Source organism: Spermophilus citellus (assembly GCF_964194105.1).
Source record: "Spermophilus citellus genome assembly, contig: SCAFFOLD_91, whole genome shotgun sequence".
NCBI lineage: Eukaryota > Metazoa > Chordata > Mammalia > Rodentia > Sciuridae > Spermophilus > Spermophilus citellus.
The window spans coordinates 966,764-987,015 of NW_027673011.1; the positions used below are offsets into that span (position 1 = coordinate 966,764).

A 20,252-nucleotide genomic window follows, 5' to 3' on the forward strand; every position below is an offset into this window, starting at 1 on the left:
TCCCTCTCATTCGAATCTCAGTTCAATGTTAATTCCTCCAAGCTCCAGACCACCACCCACCTCCACCCATCATTCTCAATTTCTTTTGTGAGCTTCCCTGTTTTATTTTATCACAATACCCTATTTTATTTCTTCATAGACTGTAACAATATTTCTGTCTTATTTTCTAATTTATTACCTGTCTTCCTCACTGAAATATATACTCCTTAACTTCTTCTCTGTTTCAACACTAAACTCTTATATCTGCAAAAGATATTTATTACCTAAGTTTTAGAAACACATAAGTTTATTTAGCAGGCTACAGTTGTGGCTCAGTGGTAGAGAGCTTGCCTAGCATGTGTGAAGCACTGGGTTAAATCCTCAGCACCATATTATAAATAAATAAAATAAAGGTAAAATGTCCATCTATAGCTAAAAGATGTTTTTAATTATAAAAAGTTTATTTAGCATTATCATACTGAAGATACACATCAGACTTTTCTGTTATTTCTAATATCAATAGCTGACATAAAAGGAAATAACCTATTATTTTATGTGTTCTATTTCTTTAGCTGTACAGAGAATTAATACTATTTTTACTCCTCAGGTATAAGACTCAAAAAACTCTAGGACTTAAGTGTTTTTCTTGCACAAAGGAAAAAGAATTTGTAACTATTGAACAACTGCATAAGGTTCTAAAACACTCAAGAGTTTGTTTACAATTGTGGAACCTTGAAAAAGACCAGTATGAAATAAAAACTCTAAAAGTCTTTGAAATTGCAACAAAATACTAAGTTATAAAATCAATAACTTTTGTAAAGTTGAGATTCTAAACAATATTATTTAAAGTATTGTCTTTACAAAGAAAATATTGCTTTACTTCCTGAGCAGAATATGTAATAGATTAGCTAAAAGAAAAACAGTGTTTAAGAAAAAATAGGAAAATTAAATGATAAATGATAGATCCAAATGAGAATTACATGATTCACTTTCATTCTGTTTTATGAATTTGTTTTAAGAAGGTGAAAACTCTTTTTAGCACGAAATGTACATTTTCACTGTGCTATACCATATGTAAATAAGTAAACATACCTGTTCTGATATAAGTACATAAAGTTCCTGAAGGAGTTTATCGTTTTCACTTGATTGATCTGTCCCAGGTGAGGATTCATTTGTTACTGATGGTGAAAATAACTGTTCTTGCTTGCTTTCTCTTCTAATAGCCACATTTTCAAAAGAAATTTTCTCTTCCACTACTGTTTTTGTTTCTTCTCCAAAATATTCACCTACATTAGATAATGATCCTTGAGAATCCTTGCTTATAATAGTTACTATTCCATCTTGTAAAGAGCTTAAATGAACATCACACATGTTTACATTTTCTGCTCTATGATGGTTAATTAGGAGTTCTAGCTCTTGGCATCTCAATAGAATTTTCTCTTTTTCTTGCTTTAAAGATTTGACTTCTTCACTGAGAAAATTAACCTCACCATGTTTCTGTTTTAATTGTCCAGAGAGATCAGACAGTTTTTCTGACAATTCTAGCTTTTCTCCCTTGGTTACCTCAAGTTTTTCCATAAGTTCTGTTGTATCTTTCTCAGCAACTTCACAGATTTCTAATGGCTCTGCGACAAAAGTTTTGTCAGTATCAAGCATGGCACTTTTCAATTTGATTATAGCTGGATTTATTCTTTGTAAATGAAGCTCTTCATTTAGTGCTTTAAGTTTACTTTTATACTCTAATTCTTGTTTGTTTTTACTATCTTCTAAATCATCTTTTACCTTGAGAAGGCAAATATACTCCTCCTGTAACTCTTGATAGTTAACTTCAAAATTTTTTTCAGCAAATGAAAATGTACTTCTTTGCTTCTCAATTTCTTCATTTAGCTGAATGCACTGTTGCTTGAGGGCCTCATTCTCTTTTGTAAGCATTTCCATTTCTTTTTGCCAGCTACAATCTTTGGATATGGACTTGCTGGAGTCAATGAAAATCAATTTTTCTTCTTGTTCAGCAGGAACATAAATTTTCAACATGTCCTCAATAGCTTTTTTCTCATTTTTAAGAATGTTATTTTCTGTTTCAAGTTGTGAAAACTTTTCTTTAAGGTCATCCTCTTTTTCCTTTATTTGTTTCTCCAATAATTCAATTTTAAGTTGTAATTCCTGAACTTCTTGTTCAAGTGTAACTTTTTCTTTTTTTTCTCGTCTTAATATTTCGATTTCCTCTTGGAGTTCATGCATTTGAAGGGTCATTTCTTCTGATTTTGAATCCATGATGGACTTCTGTAAATCTTTCAGTTTTGAAATTTCCAAAACCAACTGATTCTGCTTAGTTATCAAATTATCTTTTTCAAATTGCATTGTTTCTATCTTTTGTCTCATTTCATTTTGTAAGCCATCTATCTGCTGTTTATAGTGAATGCCTAAGCTATCTTTAAGTTTTTCAATATTTATTCGATGTTCAACTTCTAAATCTTCTTTTAGTTTCGAAAGTTCTTCTTCATGACTAAATAGGAGCTGTGTTCTCAGCCTCTCTAATTCAGCTTCTTGTGATTCAGCCATTCTGTCTAATACAGCATTTTTTTCTTTTTCCAACATTTCAAGTTTTATCTTGTAATTTGTAACTTCTGCTTCATGTTTTAACTCTAGTTCTTTCCTAGATTCAGATGCCAGAACAATCTCAGCTTTTAAAGCTTCCACTGTACTAAGGGACTTATGTGCTTCATTCAGTTGACTTTCTTGTTCAGCTATTATCATTCTAGCTCTCTGAATTTGGTCCCTTAAAAAGTTCAATTCTTCCAAAAGGTCATCAAGTTGTCTCTGCAGAGTAGATTTTTCTCCTGAAACTATTCCTAGTTCTTCTTGGAGTTTTTCCTTTTGAGCGTTAGTATCTTGTAATTTCATATTCAGTTCATTTATTGCCACGTTCATTAACTTTATTTGATCTTCATTAATTGTAATATTTAAATGTGATTTTAAAACACTCTCAATTTCTTCCTTATGTTGTGCTTTAAGTTCCTCTATCTGTGACATGTGTTGCTTTATTAACTCTTGTTTCATCTGTACTATCTGTTGCCCATACATTTCATCCATCTCTGCTCGGAGTTGTTCTAATCTTTTCTGCATTTCTTGTTCCACCATTCTCTGTACCACAGCAGATTCAAACTGGCATTCTGAGTAATGATATCTTTTCTGAAGGTCTTCAGCTGTACCCTGTTTTATTTCTTCAGAACACTGTCTTTCTTTTTGCTTAGAATTAGCCAGCTCTAATTTCATACTTGCAATTTGTTCTTGTAATTCTCTTATTAATTTTTCAGTGGCTGTGACTTGATCTTTTGGCTCAAGATTCTTTTTTTCTTCTTCTATTAGTCTTATATTTAATGCCTGGATGATTGCCTCCTTTTCCTGTAATTCTTTTTTATTTGACTTTTCTACTTCATCTTGTTCCTTTAGAAAGAAAAGAAAATGAAAATATAAGAATGACATTTTTAGCTTCTGGCAACTTCTTATGGGTGTCTCCTTTTTATATAATTCTATAAAAAGCAACTGTTGGGCCTGCCCCCCCATTTTTCCCAGTACAAGGAGACCTAGGACTTATCTACCTGACAGTACATATGAGCAAACAATATAACAGTTTTACCCTTCTTGGGAAGAAATTTCTCTTATATTGTGCTGTGATTAAATATTTAAATTTAAAAATGCAATCTAATTTGCCTAGCATGTGTAAGGCCTTGGGTTTGATCTCTAGCACCACGAAAAAAGCAAAACAAAACAAAAACCAGTCTGACTAAAATATCTATATAAACCATCACATTTTCATTTTTCTTATTAACTGGTCAACATTCTAAATATTAAGTATTTCTGATGGCTAGTTATAGTACTACATACTCTCTAGACACTCTCAGAAGACACAAAAAAATAAAAACCAGTCCTCCCCTGGATTCTCAGAAGAAACAAAAAATAAATAAATAAATACCGGTCCTCCCCTGGATTCTAATGATTTGAAGGTATTTCATGGACAAGTGCTATAAAATGAGAAAAACAACAAGAACTAAAGTGGATTCCTTTAAGTCTTCCTTAACTTCATTCCTGGGGTTTTAAGTGAATCAGAAATTTAGGGATATGCAATGCTTAAGTGACTAAACATCAAGTGACACCTAAGACCACTACTGTATATTTACGGCATACCAACTTGGGCTTAGACTCACAGTTCAAACAGAAATATAAAAGACCATCAGATAATTTTCCCCAGTTCCTATCTGGGGACTCAATTTTGGAACTGGAGATTAGGCTAAGACAAGACATATTAACGCATATTCATTCAACAGTTAAGAGCTGTATTCCCAAAGCCAAGGAAATAAGTGAAATCTATATAACTGATGAAAATATGGGTAAGGAAGTAAAGTTATCTTAAGAAGACATGAGTCCTTGCCAAACAGGACTTCTAGGCGCCTTGAATGAATGTACTAAGAAAATGTAGGCATTGATCAATTGAGTATAGTTCTTGGAAGAAGACCAACGCACTGTCAACCTTTGAGAAGTCTGATCCCTCTCGAAAAGCCATACTTAATGTAGAAAACAATGTTGGGAGGTACAGCAAGGAGCATTTAAGAAGTTTAGTCTACAGACATGAACATTACAACTCTGAGATGGATGTAACAGGTTATCTCAACCTCCTGCCACTGAAGATCTGATTCCTCCAACACCCTTTCATCTAATACTTAATAAACAACTTTTTAAATTATTACCTGGCTTTTAAAATTAATCTGTCCATAGAAAGAAAATAAAATCCAATGAGCTTAAAATCTGAAGTTTGTGATAATTATTTCTCATTGTAAATTCACAGTCTTATATTTAGACTTAAACATTAACCTCTTGAACTAATTCACCTCTGATATAGCTCAAGAAAAAAAAAAAGACTTCTGAGCCTAACAAATAAAGGCCAAATTTTGCACTACATAAACCAAGGTTATCTTGTGCAGCCTCTTGAGTGAGACTATGAGCTGTTGTCTTAGTGTCACATATTCCTTTTACAATTACATCATATGTTATTACCAAGTGCTGAGCCTTCTTAATTTCTACACTAGAATGCAACATTAGTAAATTAGTTTAATCTGTTAATCCTGGTATTTCTATCTGTACAATAAAGATAAACTTCCTCTATTTCCCAGAATGTGTTTGAGGCTAAAATAAAATAATTAAGGTATTTTATTTTTACTGAACTTTATACAAATATATTCATATACTAGAAATAAATTTATAAATCATTTGGAACCTATATAAAATGTAAAATCAGGACTGGGGCTGGGTCACAGAGGTAGAGTGTTTGCCTTACACGCGTGAGGCACTGGGTTCAATTCTCAGCACCACATAAAAATAAATGAATACATAAAGATATCGTGTCCATCTACAACTAAAAAAATTTTTTAAAAAGTAAAATCAGTTCATGATGGTCAATTTTAGCTAAACTGTTAAATAATAACTAGTTTTGAAAAATGTTAACACTGATATAAAAATCTGCTATAATTTTATTTCCTGATTTTCTATAAGATAAAAGGAACACTCCTCATAAAAGAAAATAACTTAATTCAACACTGTCCAACACCTAATATGATTAATAAATAACTAACCATAATTCTTCATTCAACTATTAAACACCACAAGTTCACAGTTTTCTTTGTTTAGCTTTTTTCAAATTACATGGTTTTAAATGACTTGTTCTATGTTACAAAACTGACAGCCCTTCAGTCAAGGATGCAATCCTCTATTTTTAGAACTACACCTGAAAGAGTGGGGAATAATATACTTCCTGTTTGTGACTATTATAACACAGGAGGTTTGGAGAATTAGGATAATGAGCCTTTGACCATCAATATAGTTACTTCATCTGCTCTGACAGAACTACTTGTCAAAGGGATTCAATTTTTTGAAAACTGAGAAATTAAAATATAATAAGAAGAACAATAAAAGTATTGTTGCTAACATTCAAATAAACAGTTTATTTTCATTACTAAAATGAATTACATAAATTTTAGATAATATGAAATTATACTGCCTAGTGACAATAAGAGATAATAAAATCCTAGATCCGGGCACTTTCAACCTAGGCCTCGATTATCTTTCTACTCTTACCCTCCAGAAAGACACTTCCAAAGCCTACTGCTTTCTAAGTAAATTATTTTTTGCTCCCTATACATTTTCAACATTTCAGCCTGGGTCTTTATGCCCACTCCACACCCCACAAAGAATATCCTGCCTACCTCTATTTGTTATGAATTCATAAACAATTATCTTGATTACCAAATAGGTATTGAATAGCTATTATGTTCCATATATTATACCAATTTATGGGTAAACAAAATATAAATACCACTTTATTCCAATTTATAGATCTATCTCAAATATTACCTCCCTGCTGATGTCTACCCTGAATCTTTTCCTCATAAAGCAGACCTAGTCAAAACAATCATAACACTTGTTACCTGCACTTATTTTTTATTTTGTGGTAACTTGTGTACATGCCACACCTCTCCATGGGTTCAGTGAAGAAAGGGGACATCTTAAGGTTCATCATATATCTTTTGCAAGGGTTACTACAGAATAGATATTCTGTAAACACTTGCATAATCTTTAAATTATCTTAGTTGAAAAGCATGCCCTTCTCATAATTTTAATGTGTACATTTCCTATTTTTCAAAGAGGAGTCTCTGGAGTCAGATAACTGAGCTTTGAAATCTGGCTCTATCAATACATCACTTCTGCACCTGGATTATTTCCTTCATCTTGCGTTGTCTTGGTACCATCATTTGTAAAATGTAAATGATAAAGGTACCCTTATCTCATAGGGTTGTAGTGATGATTCAATGCATTAATATGTGTAAGAGGCTTTGAATACTGCCTGTTATAGAGTAAGTACTTAATAAGTGCTAGTTAATGCTTTTGTTATCCAAACAATATTCTTGCCTTGGTAATTTCTCAACTTTCTGTAGAATCTTCTATGTTTATAAAATATGCAGTATTATACGTATTCTGCATCTTCATTATTCACAGATTCTGTATTTGCCTACTTGCTCAAATTTATTTGAAACCCACAAATCCATAACAATGGTGCTTTCATAGACATTTGTAGACACGCACAGAGTGATGGCAAGAAATTTGAGTTACTGTAAAATGATGTTCAGCTATATTCAAATGATATGATCACACTATATGATCACACTGCCTTGTTTCAACTCTCATAGAGAAAAAAAGAGGACAGAGATGGCAAGGATCAGAATGCAGTGTAGTGCAAGGAGCTCAAAATCTCAACTCTGGCACCTGTTAATGGGGCAGCTTCAGGCAAATCACATCTAAACTTCAACTTCTCAAAAAAACAAACAAACAAAAAAATAGAATCTACTAGCATGAATTGTTTTTAAGATTAAAGATTACAACATGGCGGCGGGCACGGAGACATCAAGTCTCTGACCTCTTCAGCTGCGTGGGCATAGGGAGTCGTAAACCATCTAAATGCTGTTTGCTCAGGATCACTAGGCAATGCTGAGCTGATGTGGATCTGGGGCGAACAGTCTGGGCCTCTCAGAACACACACTGAGCCTGGATCGCCTGTGTCTCTCAGACAAACAACTGTGACTCAGCACTAAATGATCCCGCTGAAACAACTGGTCGGCCCTTCTGAACCTGCGGAGGTTAATACCAACCGAGCCTTCATAGGCAGTGGCCACAGGATTGAGACGGGGCTTGGGAGAGCCAGTCAGGACCCACCTGTTGCATTGGTCACCCGGCAAAGGGAACGAACAGTCGGCATTTGCATGGGATACCACCATGGCAGAGAACTGACGTCACCAGAATGCGGTGGAGGAGATAACTCCATTGAAACCGGCGGCTACAGGTGTGTAACCCCCAGCCCACACTCTCCACACAGTGGGGAAACCTTAAGGGCCCCTCCCAGCTCTCCCGTGAGCACGATAGTCAGACCAAGGGAATCAAGAGTGGCGCAGGACCCAGGGCAAGGAACCCCCGGCTACCGCTCCCACCAGTGCTGACAACTGAGGTCTCTTGCACCAGCTACCGGGGAAATCAATGATAAAAGAAGGAAGGAAAAATCCTACATCACATGGAAAATGAACAAAATGTTACTGAATGATCAATGGGTTACAGAAGACATAAAGGAGGAAATCAAAAAATCCTTAAAGATAAATGAAAATACAGACACAACATATCGGAATCTATGGGACACAATGAAAGCAGTTTTAAGAGGGAAATTCATCGCCTGGTGGTCATTCCTCAAAAAAAAAAAAAAAAAAAAAAAGGAAAAACCAACAAATAAATGAGCTCACACTTCATCTCAAAGCCCTAGAAAAGGAAGAGTAAAACAACAGCAAATGTAGCAGAAGGCAAGAAATAATTAAAATCGGAGCGGAAATCAACGATATTGAAACAAAAGAAACTATTGAAAAACTGACAAAACTAAAAGTTGGTTCTTCGAAAAAATAAATAAGATCAACAGACCCTTAGCCATCCTAATGAAGAAAAGAATAGAGAGAACTCAAATTACTAACATACGGGATGAGAAAGGCAATATCACAACAGACACTACAGAAATACAGAAGATAATTAGGAATTATTTTGAAAACCTATATTCCAATAAAATAGAAGATAGTGAAGACATCGATAAATTTCTTAAGTCATATGATTTGCCCAGACTGAGCCAGGAGGATACACACAATTTGAACAGACCAATATCAATGGAAGAAATAGAAGAAGCAATCAAAAGACTACCAACCAAGAAAAGCCCAGGACCGGATGGGTATACAGCGGAGTTTTATAAAAACCTTTAAAGAAGAATTAATACCAATATTTTTCAAGTTATTTCAGGAAATAGAAAAAGAGGGAGCTCTTCCAAACTCATTCAATGAGGCCAACATCACCCTGATTCCGAAACCAAAGACACCTCAAAGAAAGAAAACTACAGACCAATATCTCTAATGAACCTAGATGCAAAAATCCTCAATAAAATTCTGGCGAATCGGATACAAAAACACATCAAAAAAATTGTGCACCATGATCAAGTAGGATTCATCCCTGGGATGAATGGTTTAATATACGGAAATCAATAAATATTATTCACCACATCAATAGACTTAAAGATAAGAACCATATGATCATCTCAATAGACGCAGAAAAAGCATTCGACAAAGTACAGCATCCCATTATGTTCAAAACATTAGAAAAACTAGGGATGATAACAGGAACTTACCTCAACATTGTAAAAGCTATCTATGCTAAGCCTCAGGCTAGCATCATTCTGAATGGAGAAAAATTGAAGGCATTCCCTCTAAAATCTGGAACAAGACAGGGATGCCCTCTATCACCACTTCTATTCAATATAGTTCTCGAAACACTGGCCAGAGCAATTAGACGAAAGAAACTAAAGGCATAAAAACAGGAAAAGAAGAACTTAAATTATCACTATTTGCAGATGACATGATTCTATACCTGGAAGACCCAAAAAGGTCTACAAAAAAACTACTAGAACTAATAAATGAATTCAGCAAAGTGGCAGGATATAAAATCAACACGCATAAATCAAAGGCATTTCTGTATATCAGCGACAAAACTTCTGAAATGGAAATAAGGAAAAACACCCCATTCACAATATCCTCAAAAAAAAAATAAAATACTTGCGAATCAACCTAACAAAAGAGGTGAAAGATTTATACAATGAAAACTATAGAACCCTAAAGAGAGAAATAGAAGAAGATCTTAGAAGATGGAAAAATATACCCTGTTCATGGATAGGCAGAACTAACATCATCAAAATGGCGATATTACCAAAAGTTTTCTATAGGTTTAATGCAATGCCAATCAAAATCCCAATGACATTTCTTGTAGAAATAGATAAAGCAATCATGAAATTCATATGGAAAAATAAAAGACCCAGAATAGCAAAAGCAACTCTAAGCAGGAAGTGTGAATCAGGTGGCATAGCGATACCAGATTTCAAACTATACTACAGAGCAATAGTAACAAAAACAGCACGGTACTGGTACCAAAACAGGCGGGTGGACCAATGGTACAGAATAGAGGACACAGAGACTAATCCACAAAGTTACAACTATCTTATATTTGATAAAGGGGCTAAAAGCATGCAATGGAGGAAGGATAGCATCTTCAACAAATGGTGCTGGGAAAACTGGAAATCCATATGCAACAAAATGAAACTGAATCCCCTTCTCTCACCATGCACAAAAGTTAACTCAAAATGGATCAAGGAGTTTGATATCAAATCAGAGACTCTGCGTATGATAGAAGAAAAATTTGGCTCCGATCTACATATTGTGGGGTCGGGCTCAAAATTCCTTAATAGGACGCCCATAGCACAAGAGTTAATAACAAGAATCAACAAATGGGACTTACTTAAACTAAAAAGTTTTTTTTCTCAGCAAGAGAAACAATAAGAGAGGTAAATAGGGAGCCTACATCTTGGGAACAAATTTTTACTCCTCACACTTCAGATAGAGCCCTAATATCCAGAGTATACAAAGAACTCAAAAAATTAAACAGTAAGATAACAAATAACCCAATCAACAAATGGGCCAAGGACCTGAACTTCTCAGAGGAGGACATACAATCAATCAACAAGTACATGAAAAAATGCTCACCATCGCTAGCAGTCAGAGAAATGCAAATCAAAACCACCCTAAGATACCATCTCACTCCAGTAAGATTGGCAGCCATTATGAAGTCAAACAACAACAAGTGCTGGCAAGGATGTGGGGAAAGGGTACTCTTGTACATTGCTGGTGCGACTGCAAATTGGTGTGGCCAATTTGGAAAGCAGTATGGAGATTCCTGGGAAAGCTGGGAATGGAACCACCATTTGACCCAGCTATTGCCCTTCTCGGACTATTCCCTGAAGACCTTAAAAGAGCGTACTACAGGGATACTGCCACATAGATGTTCATAGTAGCACAATTCACAATAGCAAGACTGTGGAACCAACCCAGATGCCCTTCAATAGATGAATGGATAAAAAAATGTGGCATTTATACACAATGGAGTATTACTCAGCACTAAAAAATGACAAAATCATGGAATTTGCAGGGAAATGGATGGCATTAGAGCAGATTATACTAAGTGAAGCTAGCCAATCCCTAAAAAACAAATGCCAACTGTCTTCTTTGATATAATGAGAGCAACTAAGAACAGAGCAGGGAGGAAGAGCAGGAGGAAAAGATTAACATTAAACAGAGACATGAGGTGGGAGGGAAAGGGAGAGAAAAGGGAAATTGCATGGAAATGGAAGGAGACCCTCATTGTTGTACAAAATTACATATAAGAGGTTGTGAGGGGAATGGGAAAAAAAACAAGGAGAGAAATGAATTACAGTAGATGGGGTAGAGAGAGAAGATGGGAAGGGAGGGGAGCGGGGATAGTAGAGGATAGGAAAGGTAGCAGAATACAACAGTTACTAATATGGCATTATGTAAAAATGTGGATGTGTAACCGATGTGATTCTGCAATCTGTATACGGGGTTAAAATGGGAGTTCATAACCCACTTGAATCTAATGTATGAAATGATATGTCAAGAGCTTTGTAATGTTTTGAACAACCAATAAAAAAAATAATTGAAAAAAAAAAGATTAAAGATTACAATCCATGTGATACATTTCCTACCAGGAGCTCTTATTGACTAAATAATTTCCCCAAACTGGAATATAACTCAAGTGAATAAAAAGAATCAACCACATTTTTTTGTAGTTTAAATTTACAAAATTTCTTTTTCAGAATTTTATAATCATGGCTAAAGTAAGAAGAAATACATTTAGTTGGGGGAAAAAGGATAGAAATCCTAGTTATAAAAATAGATTCTCCTGACTTCAGTTTAACATAGGCAGATCACTTTTAAGGAGCAGAGTAATGAGTAGTATCATATTTAAAACTATTACTACAAAATTCTCAATGCTTTTGAAATATATTATTTTATGTACTCAAAGAGTTTGTCTCAATTATAAAATTTTGTGGTGCATATACATAAAAAAAAGATAAACACCTCCATTAAAAACTTTAAAGTTAATTACAAAGCTGCTACAAGTAGGTTGACTTCCTTAAGATACACATACCATTTCATATACTTTAATTTTCTCTTGTAAGAAATTAATTTGCATTTTGAAGTCTTCCTTCTTTTTTTGATAATCTTCTAATAGATGGTCTTGTTCTTCAAGCTGTTGTTTGGCTTGCAGTAAATCTGCAGCTGTGTTACTGTGAGTGCTGTTTCGTAGAGTTTCACTAGCCTGTAACTTAAAAATAGAAACCTCAAAATATTAAATTTTAAGTGACACTTTATCGTACCCTCAGCCCACAGGGGTTCTCTGGAAAGTATGCTCACTTCATAGGCTTACAATCTCAGTCAACATGTTTCCATGCTGTCAACATGCTGATAGGTAATGTGCACTTTGGGTAATGAGCCAAAGAATTTACCTTTCACATTATAAAGCTGAGAAAATAGGAGAAATAAGACAGGCAGACAGGCAGAGAAAAATGAGGACTGAAAGTTCTTCCTGGATTCCTGATGACTTTTCAAACTCTAGTTCCAATTTCTCTCAGAGTTCCGATTGTATTTCTGCCCTTAAGTTCTATAAACAAGCCTGTATTCTTACCTTAAATTCCTCCCTTTTGTTTAATGCAATTAGATTATAGTTCCAACTAAAGATTAATGGAATATATCCAGTTGTCAGTCTAGTTATAATTGAGAACCTAATTAACATAAAACCATACCAGGGTTGGAAAAAGTAGGGTGTAACTGCAGGTTAATTTCTGCAAAAATACACCTGATAAGACTTTGTAGAATTTTTAAATAGAGACAGGGAAAAGTACAAAGAAAATAACAGCAAGAAACTACCCAAGAAGTATAAATTAAATTCTTGATTAACATAACACTTATTCACTAGTTTTTCCAGTACGAATAAACAAATGGCTTTATAACAGATTTGTTCTAGAAAGTGAAAAAATTTAAAAATTCGTTATAAAAATCGAGTAAGTCTTGTTCTACTTGTAATACTTACTTGTTGGAATTGAATCTGCAATTTTTGACTTTGCTCCGTCAACGCTAAAAATTCTCTCACCGTTTCATCCCTTTCCCTTCTTGCCTGTTGTATATTGGCGGTGAGCTGTGTGATAATAGCATCTCTTTGTTTAACTGCTGCTTCAAATTCTTGTAACTAAAGGAAATCAGAGAAAAGAATTACATTCTAGGCTTATATTTTACATAAAACTGATTATCATTATTACAAGCAACTTTTTAAAAAAATATGAGATTCAAAGCACATTAGTGGAATTCTTACAATTTATATGCTATCTCCCACATTTGAAAGCTATGAGCTTTAAGAAATTTGTTTTACTTCCAAATCAATCTCAAAGAAATTAATGTGCACATGCAAAAAATTTTCACTTGTTCTGGCTTTTCTATATATCTAATTCTAGAAGCAAATGCCTTTATATTGGGGAGCTCCCCCAATCTGTTACCAGGCAACACCACAAACTTGTTTTTGGAGAGGATGAAACTGAAATCTATTATGTCATCCTCATTAATGTCCCATTTTCATCTTGAGTTCATAACTGATTACTTAATACAAGAGATGTCACTCTAACTGCAGAGAATATTTACAGGGACTTGCTGATATTCTTAATGGGTTTAAGTCATCATTTTTTAAAAAAAAATGTGATTTATACCACTATTTTCTTTCAGGCTCATTAGAAAAACATCTATCCTGAAATCACTAAAGTTATTTTACTCTATCTTATTAAGTTAAATAAACAAAGTAACATACATGTTACCCCTATTAGTTGAATTCTAGTTGTAAAATGGGATTCTTAATACTATGCGCAAGAACCCCATTTTTCTCATGAATGAGATAATCTTAAGTTAACACCTGTAATTCTCATTAAATACATAAACTATCATTAAAATTTCCTGGAGGGCTGGGAATGTGGCTCAAGTGGTAGTGCCTTGCCTAGCATGCGTGAGGCACTGGGTTCGATTCTCAGCACCACATAAATGTAAAATAAAGATATTGTGTCTACCTAAAAAAAAAACTAAAAAATAAATATTTAAAAAAAAATTTCCTTTTTTGTTTTTGTGAGTAGCAAACAAAGGCCACAGAAGGTAAATGTACCTGATGCAATCCTTCAGTCCCATAGGTGGCCCTCATTTCTTCCAGTTCTCTGTTCAGTTCTTCGGGCTCATGTTCAGGTTTCCCAACTAATTCGTTTTCTATCAACTCTAGGCGAGTCTCACTATAGTGTGTGCCTTGTTCAGAATAAGAATCAACGACACCAAATTCTTCTTCCTAAATCAACCCAATATTTTTAATAATTCAGTACTAGCAACATTCCTGAGAGAGGAATTCGAATATTGAATTCCATAGCAAAATCCACTTTAAAACATCACTCTTCACTTTGAAGTTCACTTCTATAGCAATCTGGTTTGCTATTAATGTGATATTACCTTAAAAGCACCTAAACAGCATATCTGCAAATTTTGTTCCAATTCCATGTTATAATGAAAATGAGGTAACTTTGTTTTGTTAAGCAGTAAAGAAGATCTAGTAACTTTTAGAAATCACATACAGAAAGAATTACATACAGGAGAAAGCTTGGTTAGTAAGTCAAATGGTTTTAAATAATAAAAAACATTAGTATCATGAGTAGTTTTATATACTATACCATTAATAAATTGGTAGGCTTTTCTGTTTTCACCACATTACAGCAATCATTTACCTGTATAAAAAAATTTCCTGATATATTATGATAGACCAAATTTTATTTACCTAACAATAATATTTCTACTAACTGTATCTTTTACATCTAGGGAAAATGCCTTAATAGCAAAACAAATATGGTGATTATATTTAACTGAAGTATCTAAGAGGCATATCAAATGTCAATCATTCCTCAAACATCTAAGTTCTTACAATGCAAAAGACACTTTCATTTAAGTAACTGAAGTTCTAAGTGCAGTTCCTATTTAGTCTTCAGAAAGATAACTAAAAGCTTCAAGTTACTAGATCTTCTTTTACAAAATGCTTCCTTAAAATTAGCTAAATATATTTTTAAAATTAAGCCCTATATATTTTCAAATAAAACCATTTACTGGTATAAATTTAATTAAAGGCTAGTAAGCAAACCAAGGGAAATAAAGAGGTAAAGAACACTCCCCTAAGAACTTTCCTCTGGGGACAGTACTACTGCTAGTCACTTACATGAATACTTACATCAACAGAAAAAACTTGTTCATGTTTAAGCGTTTCTTCATTGTTTAGAGTTCTCATTATTGTGGATTCAGGCATCACGGCCGATCCAACACCCTGAGAACTATTTATGAACATCTCCTCACTCTTTGATTGATCAATATTCAAGCCATGAACATCATTTTTATTGCTTGAGGTTTTCTTCTTTTTTGGCTTCTTATGAGGGTTTTGTCCATCCAATCGAGCTCTTCTTTCTCGAAACTCGGCAAGCTACAGGAAAAAGTATCATTAACATCAATGATAATTTTTCTTTGGGATCACTTTCTTTAAAAGATCAAACTATCACCAAATTAAAATGATGATAATAATATAGATGACTTCACAGTTTCAGAATAACTATTGGATTGAATATTCGGGTTGTAAAGTTTGTAACACTAGGTACTTGTGAATGAACTTATTAAATATTGAGGGGTAAGAAATGAGCATGAACATGTCACTGCCTCCCACCTCTGGCCCGGCTGTCCCCTGCTCTCCTACCTTCTTTCTACCAGCTTCTATCATTCTCCTTCTCTCTTCGTCCTCCATGGCTTCTGCCTAAAGAAGAGGAAATTAGCTGAGTTAGGGGAATAACTATTCTATAACTAGAATAGGGGAATAGAGGGACTCTCATTCACAGTATAATCTCTGGATTTAAGATTATATGAAAATACACACAAAAACAAGGAGCTCCAAACACACTTGTTCTGTTCTACTACTTTATACAAAAGATATCATCTATAATTATCTTTTATACAAAAAAGATAATTAGCCTATTAGCTATACAAATGCTCACTGCAGCCATATTTATAGTGGGAAAAACTTACAAGTAACTTAAAATTTTAAACAGCAGTGTTTTATCATTTGTCTGTCATCATCAGAATTTGTACCAAACCCTAGTCATCGATACGTTATCATTTACTTAATATATTTTAAACAGTGTATTTTCTTTAAATTGGAAGTTAATATCACTTGTTATTTCTTTTAAGAGATAAATTGAAAATAAAAGAAATGATAAATCTATTATTGAAATTTTAGTTAGAGGTTGCTGAAGGCTATGAAAAAAATGGACAAAATTAAAGACTGTTAAAGACAGACAAGCATCAAACAGATTTTCGTTATCATAAGCAGAAAGAAAACTGAAAACGGTAAAAACTTTCTTACAATACTATCCAAAGTTTTTTAAGACCTAAAATATTTTCTTACCACCTAAAATCAGAAGTACACATTATATACCAGGTAACACTAGACTAATTATGGTGAACTTATATTAAAAATACCAATGCAAGCAATTGCTATTAAAGACTTTGTGATATAATAGCAGGTATAAAGTAGTATTGTAGCATATCTATTTCTTTTCATGAAAGGAAAATTATACTTCATTTTTAAAAAGATAAGGCAAGTCTCAGGCTCATAGCTTTCAATGATTATATCCAGTATGAATTTAAATATCATTATATTCATAGGCATAGATAAATTCTGGAAAACTACAACCTTAACAACTTTTGTTTACATTTGGAGTTCAGATTACAGGTATTTTTCCTATTGCTCACTTACATTTTATTTATTTATTCTTATGAATTTTTTTTGATGGACACAATACCTTTATTTTATTTATTTTTATGTAGTACTGAGGATCAAACCCACAGCCTTGTACGTGCTAGGCAAAGGATCTATTGCTGAGCTATTACTGTATTTTTTTAAATAGAGTTAAGTTTTCTGATTTTTATATAAAGCAACTACTGACAAAGACTTCTTAAATTTAATTTGAGCTCCTGAATCACTCTTAAGAGGAGAAAAAAGAAGACCACATGTAAGTTCCTTTCTGCCTTAAAAAGAGGAAATATGTGCTTAGAATTACCATAACTATTAACCAGACCAATTACAAAGACAGCAAATAAATTTCTTATATCTAAAGTATTAAAGCAATCTTGCTAATGTTACTATCAAAATATGTGGCAAATATATTATTTATAAATAACATTTTATACTTAAATTATCTGCTGTAGATGAAGAAAAGCATATAAACATGTCCTATTCCCTTAATGAAGATATTTAATTCATAAGTCAAAAATAGCTCATGATTGTACTTACAAAGTATAAAAATATTTCACATTTAACATTTTTCCCAGTTATTTAGTAACTACCCAGTGCGTTGAGGAACAGGTGCAAGACCAGTTGCCTCTATTTGCACATTATTAAGCTGCTGGAATGTACTTGAACTACTTGAAGCATAGCAGATCATTCTTAAAAATAAACTAAATAGAATATTAGCAAATACTTTATCTATAAATAGAATCAAAAATCCAGGAGCATTATTTTAAAACATCCCTTAGAGAGAATGCAATGCCAAAAAATAAATACTAATAATGAGATTTCTAATATACTCAATTTCAGAAACTTCTTGAAATATCATGTTTCTGCGTTAGAATATATTTAGTCAGCAAAATTTATCAAGGCAAAGATGAAGATTTTGCTTAAAATTCCAAGTGTCAGATTATATCAATAATTTATATCTAATATGTATTCAAATGTCAAATATATAACAAAGGAAAAAATTATTAACTTTGCATTATAGAAAGAATGACTTAGGTCTGGGGATGTGGCTCAGTGGTAGAGTGCTTGCCTAGCATGCACACAGGGCCCAGGTTAAACCGTCAGCACAAAATGAAAGATAAATAAATAAAGAATGGAAAGTTTGATTTAAACAACAACAACAACAACAAAAACCCTCCAAAATAAGAATATCTGTTACTAAATGCAAAAAGTAGCACACAGATATGGAATAAAAAGTAGAAGTAGTTCCATTATAGTATTTAGAATGAATCACTTCTACAGACATAATTAAAAAGATAATGTTCTAGGCCTATATTACTCATTATATGAGTTATATTATTTTTTCAGAAAAATTAACCAGAAGGTAAACCCCATGAGGGCAAGGACTTTTTTTCCTCCCTACTTCTATATATTAAAAGCCTAGAGCAATATTAAATAAAAGTATGTTGAATTTTTTATCTATTTTTTTAAAAGAGAGAGAGAGAGAGAGAGAGAGAGAGAGAGAGAGAGAGAGAGAATATTTTAATATTTATTTTTTAGTTATCGGCAGACACAACATCTTTGTTTGTATGTGGTGTTGAGGATCGAACCCGGGCCGCACACATGCCAGGCAAGCACGCTACGGCTTGAGCCACATCCCCAGCCCCTATGTTGAATTTTTTAAAAGGAAAAGGGACAGGAGGGAGGGGAGGAAACCCAGACCCTGCAGCACCTCCCTCGGAGCGCAGCGCACCCGGCTGCCGCAAACTCGTTCCCCAGGCCTCCTCCCACCCTTTCCAGGCCACCGCCTCCCACCTCTGGCCCGGCGGTCCCCTGCTCTCCTACCTTCTTTCTACCAGCTTCTATCTTTCTCCTTCTTTCTTCGTCCTCTGTGGCTTCTGCAGGGTAGGCAGGGAAATAAAGCTAAAGGGAAGGCAAAAAACCAACTTTTGTTAACACATTATTGCAATTGGTGAAAAACCACAAGAATGTAGGAATACTAATTCTAGATATAAAGTCACTTGTGATAATTTTCAAATTATAATACTTCTAAATTTCAATTAGTTTTTCATGACTCAGAAATGACACATTCTGATTTTAGTACACACTAAAATTTCTATTTTGAAGTAACAGTGCAATAAAATGAATATTTGTAAATATCCATCAAAGATCATGTCAAATATCATGTTATCAGTATTACATAAATTATTTATCCAGTATAATAATTATATCTAATACCTCTATAGCAAATATTCAGTTAGTTCTCCTCTAATTCAGTTTAAACATATTTATAATGCCCCACAATGAGTTGGTTAGGATCTATCTCCAAGTACTTTCTGGTCATCATGTTGCCCACTGTAGAGTTGTCTTGAAGTGCCTGGACTGTTATGATCTGCTCTGAGTTCGCTGTTCAGCCCTGAGTACTAGTCACAATGCAGCAGGTTGAAGACAGCCTACTGGAGGATTGTCACAACCTTCATAACTAAGATTCTCAACTTCTTATCTAAGATTTCTTTCATAAGTTTGCAGAAGAGTTCTCAAACTTCACCTCACTCCCCTCCATTTCATTCTTCTCATCCTCATCTTTAGTTAGTTGCAGGCCTTCCCACCAAATTCCCCAAGCTACAGCATGCAATACTCACCAATACACAACCTGAAAGCCCTGTTTCTCCACTCCACAAAAGCAGAGTTGCTATCTGATCTTTGCTCTCTTCAGTGATGAGACCTGAGTCTCCTTCAGGCAACAGACATTTTTGACAGAAAAGTGATCTCACCTCCAGACTGGGAGGTATGATAGTCAAGCAGCTCAGAAAGGCATCAGTAGTTATTGGGAGTCCTCAGAGCTTCCAGGTTTTAGAGAGTTTTAGAGAATGCCTCTGACATTTTTTTTTCCCTGTAGTTTTCTTTATTTTGTGCCAGCTCAGAAAAAAGCTCAAGGCAAATTTTAACAATGTCTTTGTGAATGACTTTCAAGATTTTGCTCTGCTGGAGCATTTTCTTGGGAGATGTTCAAAGGCAGATCCTCAGAGTCAACCACACCATGGATAAAGTTGAGATAATTCTGGTTTGCAAGTACAAGGCTAGCCTGAGCAACTTAGCAAGTCAGTTTCAGATAAAAACAGCTGGGAATGTAGCTCAGTGGTAGAGCATCCCTGGGTTTAATCCCCAGTAACAAACATACACCCACACCCAAACAACAAAAATAAAAACTGTAATATGTTAATTTAAGAACATAGTTTTTCGAGCTGGGATTGTGGCTCAGTGGTAGAGCGCTCGCCTAGCATGGGCGGGACCTGGGTTTGATTCTCAGCACCACATTAAAAAAAAATAAAATAAAATAAAGGCATCGTGTTGTGTCCATCTACAAAAAAGGTTCATATTCATTCTCTCTCTCTCTCTTAAAAAAAGAACCTAGTTTTTCTATTAGAAGCCTACAATAAATTCAGACT

The 20,252-nt window shown here is 34.1% G+C and overlaps 1 protein-coding gene across 1 annotated transcript in view; it reads right to left on the bottom strand.

Annotated features, from left to right (window-relative positions):
- Positions 1-20,252, bottom strand: part of LOC308640251 (A-kinase anchor protein 9-like) — a gene marked incomplete at its 3' end in the record, with an annotated part of 67,145 nt that overhangs the window by 39,753 nt on the left and 7,140 nt on the right. The window contains exons 4-8 of the mRNA XM_081312222.1: positions 14,708-14,761; positions 14,158-14,331; positions 13,048-13,203; positions 12,106-12,282; positions 1,072-3,426 (exon numbers count right to left, since the gene is read on the bottom strand). Of these exons, the coding sequence (XP_081168348.1) occupies positions 1,072-3,426; positions 12,106-12,282; positions 13,048-13,203; positions 14,158-14,331; positions 14,708-14,761 (2,916 nt within the window). The remainder of the gene's footprint in view (positions 1-1,071; positions 3,427-12,105; positions 12,283-13,047; positions 13,204-14,157; positions 14,332-14,707; positions 14,762-20,252) is intronic.